The sequence below is a fragment of the Phalaenopsis equestris genome, unplaced genomic scaffold (assembly GCF_001263595.1).
Source record: "Phalaenopsis equestris unplaced genomic scaffold, ASM126359v1 Scaffold000349, whole genome shotgun sequence".
Classification (NCBI taxonomy): domain Eukaryota; kingdom Viridiplantae; phylum Streptophyta; class Magnoliopsida; order Asparagales; family Orchidaceae; genus Phalaenopsis; species Phalaenopsis equestris.
This window is the reverse complement of record NW_018164791.1, coordinates 1-9,794: the sequence shown is the minus strand read 5'-3', so window position 1 is coordinate 9,794 and position 9,794 is coordinate 1. Positions and strand designations below refer to the sequence as shown.

At 32.7% G+C, this 9,794-nt stretch overlaps 1 protein-coding gene across 1 annotated transcript; it reads left to right on the top strand.

The window, feature by feature from the left end:
* The first annotated feature begins 5,442 nt into the window (after positions 1–5,442).
* On the top strand, positions 5,443–9,393 carry LOC110026074 (rubisco accumulation factor 1, chloroplastic-like). Its single transcript, XM_020726856.1, is given in 3 exon segments — positions 5,443–6,594; positions 6,596–6,849; positions 9,174–9,393. Coding segments are annotated over 2 exon segments (1,323 nt in total). The 5' UTR covers positions 5,443–5,497; the 3' UTR covers positions 6,822–6,849; positions 9,174–9,393.
* Positions 9,394–9,794: the final 401 nt, after the last annotated feature.

Below are 9,794 nucleotides of genomic sequence, written 5' to 3'. Positions count from 1 at the left end.
CGATAATTATCACATTAATTATATAATTAATTTATTTCATTTATAATTAATAACTAAATAAAATTTTATCTCATTAATTCTAATAAAAGAAATTGATGCTCATTATTTAATCATTAATTAATTTAAATAAATATTAATTTTATATTCATTCAATAATTTTTTAAGTAATTATAAATTATTATATTTAGAAACTAATTAATTATATTTTTATAAATATTAAACTTCTATTTCATAATTAATTAAAGAAATTTTTTTATTAATAACTATTCTGTTTGATAAATATATAATTATTAATTATTATTATAATTTATAATGAAATACTATTTGAATTAATTAAATTCGTTAATTAATTTTTATCATAATACTAAAATAATCAAAATTATATAATTTTTCCCAATAAAGATATCAACCTCTTAAATTCTCACAAAAGCTGTCAAATAGTTTAATAAATCCATTAACAATTATTTTTGGGAATTTAACTGTTCTATAATTTAGTAAATCTGGATTTATAGTATTTAATAAATCCTACTTACTTATAGTATTTAAAAAATATGTTCCCCATGAAGTGAGTTTTTATTGTACACAAAGAATGAATGACTAATCCTTAAACCCCTTTTATAGGCCACGATGTCGAAAATACATTGGATTTCTCTCCAAATGAATTTATTAGGTTGACCCGTCACTTCAGTCATTAGTGAATAATATGATCACATCATGAGCCCCATGTTTGTATGAGAAAATATCAATATTATTTGTCATTAATAACGAAGAATTTTATATTATGCCAGATTCATTAGAGCATCTTCTTATAATGATTATGACATGGCTCCCTCCCCCCTTCTTCTCAGCTAAAGTAAGGAATTCCCCATAAGGGGCCGACAGGTAATTATTTTAAGTGGGATTTAATTTAAATTGTGCCAGACAGCAAAAAGATCACTTTTAAATTCAGTTTCTTCTTAGTTTTCTTCTCAGTTTTTCATAAATCCTGGATTTAGTAAATCCCCATTTACATGATTTTAAAGTGGCTAAAGCCGTTACCAAATGAACCCCAACTTTGTCAGAGTATACCATGAAATCCAAACCATAAGAACTGCCCCTGCTAACATAAGGCAAACACCTTAACCTTTAGGCGAACTGACTACTGAGTGACTCTTATTAAAGAACAAAAGAAGAACAACAAATCTGAAAAAAGGAACAATGGATCAAGGATTTCCCCATACATGAGGTCGAATAAAACAAATGCTTGCCTATGTTTGACGGGGCATCACAAGCCTCATCTACACAAGAAGAAACATCAGAGCAATAATTTTCATGAGAAAGGAGCGTGACTTTAATGAATGTAAATTGGAGAAGGGGGTCATTATGTCATTATTTAAAAGTAACAAAAAGATGAAATTTTCAAAGTAAAGTCACCAAACGATTGAAAAACAATCCATAAAATGAGTTAAACAGATTAGAGTAATGTCCAATCTATAAATTGCAGCAAAATAGAGTTACATAAGCACGCATCGCCGGTAAACTAAGTTTATTTGGTTGTACACATTTTATGCATCACAAAAGATTAAAGAACATGCTATAAAATACATGTACTAGGGAGTGCATAATCATTTTTTGAGTTTATAGGGCTGTCTATACCTATAAGCAACATTAAAGAAAAGGATAAAATTGCACAAAAATAGAGATTAACTTCATATAATATTTAACAGAAACAATGAATGAATTTGAACTTAAGCGCTTCTACATAGGTGTATAAATAAATTACACAAATTAGGTTCACAAAGTTGTGCGCACTCACGTGTATCACAAAAAAAATGAACCTGAACTAAAATGGTTGTGTGCATGTGCATACAAGCCATAACTTGAGTTTAGAAAGATCTACACACCAGTGTATAATACAAATAATAATAATAAAATACTTTAAATAGTTATTCACAGTGATATATAAAAGCTAATGGACAGATAAAATAACTGTATGCAGTTCATAATGAGTTTGCACCCATCTATGAATTTACAAAAAAAGGGAAACTTGACATATAAACACTTGTGCAGATATATGCACAAGTAAGAAATTAAGTTAATAACAAGGTTATAAACATGTATAGAGACCAAATAATTGAGGAGCTAATATAAAAACAACCGATAATTATCACATTAATTATATAATTAATTTATTTCATTTATAATTAATAACTAAATAAAATTTTATCTCATTAATTCTAATAAAAGAAATTGATGCTCATTATTTAATCATTAATTAATTTAAATAAATATTAATTTTATATTCATTCAATAATTTTTTAAGTAATTATAAATTATTATATTTAGAAACTAATTAATTATATTTTTATAAATATTAAACTTCTATTTCATAATTAATTAAAGAAATTTTTTTATTAATAACTATTCTGTTTGATAAATATATAATTATTAATTATTATTATAATTTATAATGAAATACTATTTGAATTAATTAAATTCGTTAATTAATTTTTATCATAATACTAAAATAATCAAAATTATATAATTTTTCCCAATGAAGATATCAACCTCTTAAATTCTCACAAAAGCTGTCAAATAGTTTAATAAATCCATTAACAATTATTTTTGGGAATTTAACTGTTCTATAATTTAGTAAATCTGGATTTATAGTATTTAATAAATCCTACTTACTTATAGTATTTAAAAAATATGTTCCCCATGAAGTGAGTTTTTATTGTACACAAAGAATGAATGACTAATCCTTAAACCCCTTTTATAGGCCACGATGTCGAAAATACATTGGATTTCTCTCCAAATGAATTTATTAGGTTGACCCGTCACTTCAGTCATTAGTGAATAATATGATCACATCATGAGCCCCATGTTTGTATGAGAAAATATCAATATTATTTGTCATTAATAACGAAGAATTTTATATTATGCCAGATTCATTAGAGCATCTTCTTATAATGATTATGATTAGAAGTAATAATAAACGTTGGAATACTCTCTTAAGAAATTTATTAGGTTGGCATGCCACTTTAGTCATTAATGGATGACATGATCACACCGATGTGTGAAAAGTCTATGGTGCCCCATGTCTGTATGATCTATTGCAATAAGTTCAAAATTATATGTCATTAGTAATGATTAATCTTAATTTATTCTAAATTAGTTTGGACATCATCTTATAAAAACTATGACTAATCACAATAATTAACATTGCATTCCTCTCCAGATGCATTCTTGGACTGGCCTTTCACTTCATCCATTAATGGATGACATAATCACACCATGATCAATGGGCGGTACTTCACTGGGTCCAATGTCTATACCATGTGAACGGACAAGGATAAAATTATTCATCATTAATAGTAGTTAATTTTATATTATTATTTATTAATTATAATATCATTTTAAAAAAAATTATGATTAAGCATAATAAGGAGCATTAGATACCTCTCTAGGGGCCTTTATGGGGCCGGTCTGTCACCTCAGCATTTAATGGATGGCATGACCACATCAAGTCGGGTGATATGTTAGTAGAGTCTCATGTTTGTATATAGTGACGAGAGATGATCAAAATGATTTTTCTTTAATAGTAGATAATATTATATTATGCTAAATTAATCAATATATTATCTTAAATTAATTACGATTAATTGTAGTAATGAACATTAGATTCCTCTATCTCTCTCTCCCTGCCTCTCTCTCAATAGCCTTCAAGACACTCATTTCTGCTTTGTTTTAAAATACATTTTGTATAATACTTTTTAATATAATTACAATGTCAACATAGGATAGTAATGGTAAATAAGTATATCACAAATACATTATATTAATAACAAAGGAAGTACTTTAAATCCATCACTGAAAAAAAACTTAACCCTAGTACTTCTTATATACTTGGGGCACATAGAGTTGCACATTCATATATTGTTGTAATTATTAATCAAAATGATGGGCTATAGTTCACCTTTAGGTTGCACCTTAGAGCCCGCTAAAAATTTAGCAAATTTCATCTTCCCAATCCTCATATTAAATTTTTTTTAATTTTATTCATTTATATAATGCTAAAATAATATTAAAAAAATGTGGCACAATGTATCATTAAATACTATAATATACCATAATAATTCATAATATATCCAACCACGCTTACGATGCCCTATATTTTAATATTTCATAATATTACATATCTTTTGATATCATACCATATAACAGTCTATTCAAAGGTAAATGAGATCTCTTAATTGGCCAGATAAATAAACAAAGCATGGTTTTTAAATGCAATCATACTTTTGATCTAAAATGGTAGCTTACTATTCATCTACGGTGTTGTACCCAAAAGCTTACTTGAAATTAGTCAAGTTGATTATTTTTGTTCTTTCGCTCATGGTGGTAATGTTAAAGTAAAGCTGAAAAGCTTGACATAATGTGACATAAAATGCTATAATATATCATATTAACCGATAATATACCAACTATAACCATCTAGAATGCCTTATATTTATTGCATATTATTATAATTTTTTTGATACTACAACATATAACAAGAAGCTTGAAGACAGAGATCCCAACTATTTGGTTAGACCAACAATTAGTGTTTATTTTTTATGAACCATAGCACATAGCAAACAGCATGAAATGATTGACATATTTTAAAAATTTGTCCCTTGAATACTTTTTATCACTATTAGTATACATCACTATTATAAGACTAATTATTACTTCTATCACTTTCATCAATCATATTTATGTCATCTTTCTTATCATTTATATTTAAATTAGTAGGCTTCCCTTAGTAAGTTGATTGTTTGCCAACCCAATATCAAGGACCTATTCATTATTAAAGTTAAAATCCAATGAAATTGCATCTGCCCATATATATGATTATAAACTACTAAATATAGCTTTATGAGATGAATCCACATATTATATACTTATTTCAAAATATTAAAATGAAAAACATAACATTGAAATTTTTTATTGAGGATTTACATGCATACATATCACATAATTCTTATATATTTACATATCTTACACATAAAAAAGTTATATCTACATACCATTCCAACATTTCAATTACATCAAAATAAATGAACAAAATCTGAATATTATTTTAAATAGGTTAATATTAGTGATATTTTTAAAATGATTTAAATATTTAAATGGTGTATAAAAATATAATATTAATTATAACAGAAAATTTAAATACATACCATTTTACTAATATAGGAAAATGTGTATTTCACTTTTTCTAAGTTAAAATGACAAAAAAATTGATGTGATAAGAAATATTTGTGGTATAAATGTACAAAAAAAAAAAAAGTAAAGAACAGGTGTTAGATATATAAATATACAGGAATTGGGTGGTATTTATGTAAATGACCCAAATACCAAAAATTCTTTTTTTTTCCATTTTTTTAAAAAAAGTATAAAATCTCATATACCACAAGACATCACAAGGATAAGGCCCGCGCTTCTCTTCCTGCTTTCTCACCTCACCCCCTACTCCATGGCAGCCCTCTCCCTAAGGATACAGAAGCCTACCCCCAACTTCCCCGACCACCACCCCCTCCGCCGACGAGTCACTTCCCCATCAAAACCATCCGGCCATGGCTTCCGCCCCATCTCTGCCGTACGCAAGATCCCCTCAACCCCACCAACGGCGCCTCCCGGCGAGCTCTACCAGCCTTTCCGCCCTCCTCCCTCCCCTCTCCCGGCTAAGTACCGCTCCCTCGGCCCCGTCGAACGACTCGAGATTCTCCGCAACCGCCTCGGTCTCTGGCACGAGTACGCACCCCTCATCTCCTCCCTCTCCCACGACGGATTCACCCCTCCCTCCATCGAGGAGATCACCGGAATCACCGGCGTCGAGCAGAATCGCTTTGCCGTCGCTGCCCAGGTGCGGGAATCTCTCCTCTCATCCTCCTTCCCGACGGACTTCCTACCCTTCTTCGACGCTTCCTCCAGCGCCGATCTTCTCTACGAGCTCCGTCTCCTCAATGCTGGACAGCGTGTGGCCGCGGCTTTCCATGTGTTCAGCTGCCGCATGGACCCCAAGACCGCTCAGGAGCTCGCCCGCGCCATCAAGGATTTCCCTCGCCGGAGGGGGGAAGCGGGATGGGAGTGCTTCTCCGCAGCTTCCCCTGGCGATTGCCTGGCTTACACGGACTTCAGACTGAGCCGGGAGGTGCTAACGGAGGGGGATCGGATGGCGGCGCTGGAGAAGGCGATGAAAGAGGCGGAGACGGAGAGGGCGACGGGAAGGATTGCGGAGGAGATGGAGAAGCGGAGGAAAGGTGGGGAGGAGGAGGATGGGGAGATGGAGAATGCAGCATCGGCGACTGTGCCGGTGGTGAGGCTGAGGTACGGGGAGGTCGCGGAGGCCAAATCGGTGGTTCTGCTGCCGGTCTGTAGGGCGGAAGAAGGCGGCGAGGGAGTGGAGGCTGCGCCCAGTTTGTGCAAACTGGAAGGTGATATGGGAGTGATTAAGGCGGATAAGGGATGGGGGAGATGGGTGGTGCTGCCCGGCTGGGGACCGGTGGCGGCGGTGCGGCAGAAGGGAGGGGTGGCGGTGGAGTTTGTGGATGGAAGAGTGCTGCCATGGAGCAGAAATGCTGGTGGTGGTGGATAGGAAGAGGGATGAGGTGGAGGAGGAGGTGGGGGAGTTGTACTTGGTTAGAGGAGGGGAGAAGGGGAAGGAGCTTACGGTGGAGAGAGGGAAGAAGCTTTTGGCTATGGGGAGGAAGACGGAGGTGCTTGGGGCGGTGGTGCTGGTGGTGAGACCGCCTAAGGAGGAGTACGACGACCAGCTAAACGACGAGGACTGGGACTGATTCAGCTATCTCCTCCCACATGGAAGATGTGAGAAAAGATACAGTCCATCGTTTTTTTTTTTTTTTTTTTTTTTTTTGGATGGAAGATTGACATAAAAACCTCTTAATTCTTATATATTTACATGTTAACACCCATATTATATATAGAGGTCTTAAGGTTAATAAGGTTTAAGTTATTCCACCACCACCCTATATTTCACATCGATTTAATATTTTTTTCAAACCAAACAAAAAAATAGAAAAAAATGTGCACCTGTTTTGCTCTAAACCAAACATCTCTAGCATGCATTTGTTTTACACTGACCCAAACAAATTTAAAATAGTAATACACTATACCTTCATTATACTGAATTCTTCCTACATTGCATTCATTTTTGAACAAAGCAAACACCCATCTTCTTATTCTATCCAACAATATTTTCCTCAACATGAATAACAACAAGAGCATAAACAATAAGGTTAAATTTGTAATAGCTTTATTGCAATGCTGATTGATTTATCAGAACAGAACACATGTCCCAGAATATAAGCCGCAATAAAGCATGAGCACAAACCAAAATTGCTAGCAGATACATAATGGTAATAAATAATAACACCGTCAAAAACTAATCATGCAATCTATGCCCCATAAAAAACGCACACATATATCAACGTTCATCATTATTCCTGCATGTTATTCATATCAACATTACAAGAAATCATCATGCCACCCTGCTTCTTTTAGAAATAGCAGCTGCATATCATAACTTTCTATTGATTATAAACGAATTTCATGTTAGAAATAAAAATTTAATTCAATTGTCACATTCAAACTTTAATTAACAAAATCTATTATTTCACTCATCCCACGACACACTTGCCTGAAATGCACTTCCTGTATACTTTAGGAAGATTTACATACACACCACTCAATTTTTATGTAATTACATATCTAACACCTAAACTTCAATGTTAACATACATACCACCTGACTTATGCATAAATTTTTAAAGGTTAAAATGGTGGTATTTTTGATGTGACATGAGAGCTTTAGGTGGTATAAATGTAAAAAAGTAAAGATTAGGAGTTAGATATGTAAATGCATAGGAATTAGGTGATATGTATGTAAATGCCTCTATTTATTATGCCAAATTCACATTTTGTCCGACACATTCTACAGAAAGTAGAGAATAACCTAGAGAATACGGGCTTCATTTTTTAACTTACTAATGAGTTCATCAACCGTGGAGACGACTGTGCCGGCCTTCCTAGCAGGTGGCTCTGTGACTCGGCAAACTTCAAAATCTGACCTGAGCTCTATATTCAGCTCTTCGAGTGTGACTTTCTTTATAATCTTAGACTTGGCTTTCATTATGTTCGGAAGTGTTGCGTATCTCGGCTGATTCAATCTCAAATCGGTGCTGCAACAAACATAAATATAAATCTCAATCGATTGAGGATTTCCATGGTAACAACTAATATAAATAAATAACTAGTACTAAATGAATGGGGGCATTTATATACATACCACCCACTTCCTATGCATTTACATATCTAACACCTAAACTTTTGCTTGTAACATTTATACCGCCCAAATCTTTCATATCACATTAAAATACCACCACTTGTATTTTTAAAAAGTAAAATACATCTTTTCATGAAGAAGTTGGTGGGAAAGATTGCTAAAGAAGCAGGTGAAAAGGCGAGACATGAGAGATTGATAGGTAAATGGATGAAAAGTTTTCCTGAAAATACTCGATATATAAACAGTTTAAGAAAGAAATCTTCTGAGACTAAGAACATGAAGCGCCATATTCATTGATTAAGAAGCCTAAAAGATCTTTGAGAGAGCTTCTCTACTTGTACAAGAATGAGGCTTTATTTTCATGAATTGTTTTCTTTGGCTTGTTTTCTTGTTCAAAATCTTGTAATTGGATTGGGAGTGGTTGAATGCAATTAATTTTAATATATTTTAAACAAGTGCTAGAATTTTAATAAATTTCTAATTGCTCTTTCTAATATACGGCACTGGATTTTTGTCTGAATTTGTTTCCTTTGTATTTTCAATCTTCATTAAAATTTTCATCAAGGGTGGTGAATATTTGTTAAGAAAATAAATGGCATGTGACCTATGAATTTTGCAAACCTTTGGTGAGATTTTCTATTTCTATTATATCTACAGTAGTAGCCTAACACAAAAAACCCGGCATCATATTTTCAAGTATTTGTTAATCTTAGATGTAAATTGAGTAACATAATTAACTCTTTGCTCTGATGGAACATTCTTTAAACAAAAGAAGATTTTATAAACCTTGATTCAAAACTTTGCTTATCAGTGTATACCTGAATATGCCTAAAGCTCCATTCATTCAGGTTTGATCCAGCTTCAAGCAAGCTAATGGGAAAAGACAGACTTGCCAGGAACCCCAACGAACTCGCTAGGCTCTAATAATTGATTATGTTCTCCAAGTCACATGGCTCGAGAACTATCCAAGTGTATTAATTAATGTTCTAATATCTACGGATCTGTAACTGTCATATCATGTATTTATTTTTATTCATTTTTGCAACATTAAGATAAAGTTTTGCTGTAGCACCAAAAATTTTAGAAATAAAAAGTCAAAGGACTATTTTGAGATATAAACTTTTTTGGGCTATTATGATAACAATAGAGTTCTCAAAGCTTCTCTTTCTTTCTTCATTTTCTTCGTCTGTAGTCTTTTGTCTTTTCACTATTCTATGAAAACTTACAAGTCTTGAAGTAGACTCCTAACATCACCATAGATAAATCTTGATTCAACAATTAAAGCCCACTGTGGACAAATTTTAAAGAAAGCATGTTGATGATGAATAACTCATATTCAACTCATTAAAAAACTTATATTTGATTTGTTTGTTAAGTGAAGCAAATACAAAATGGTATTTTCAGCTCGCATTCAAATAAGAACAAGCGATTGTTCAATCACATTCGACTCGTTATTGGCTATATATATA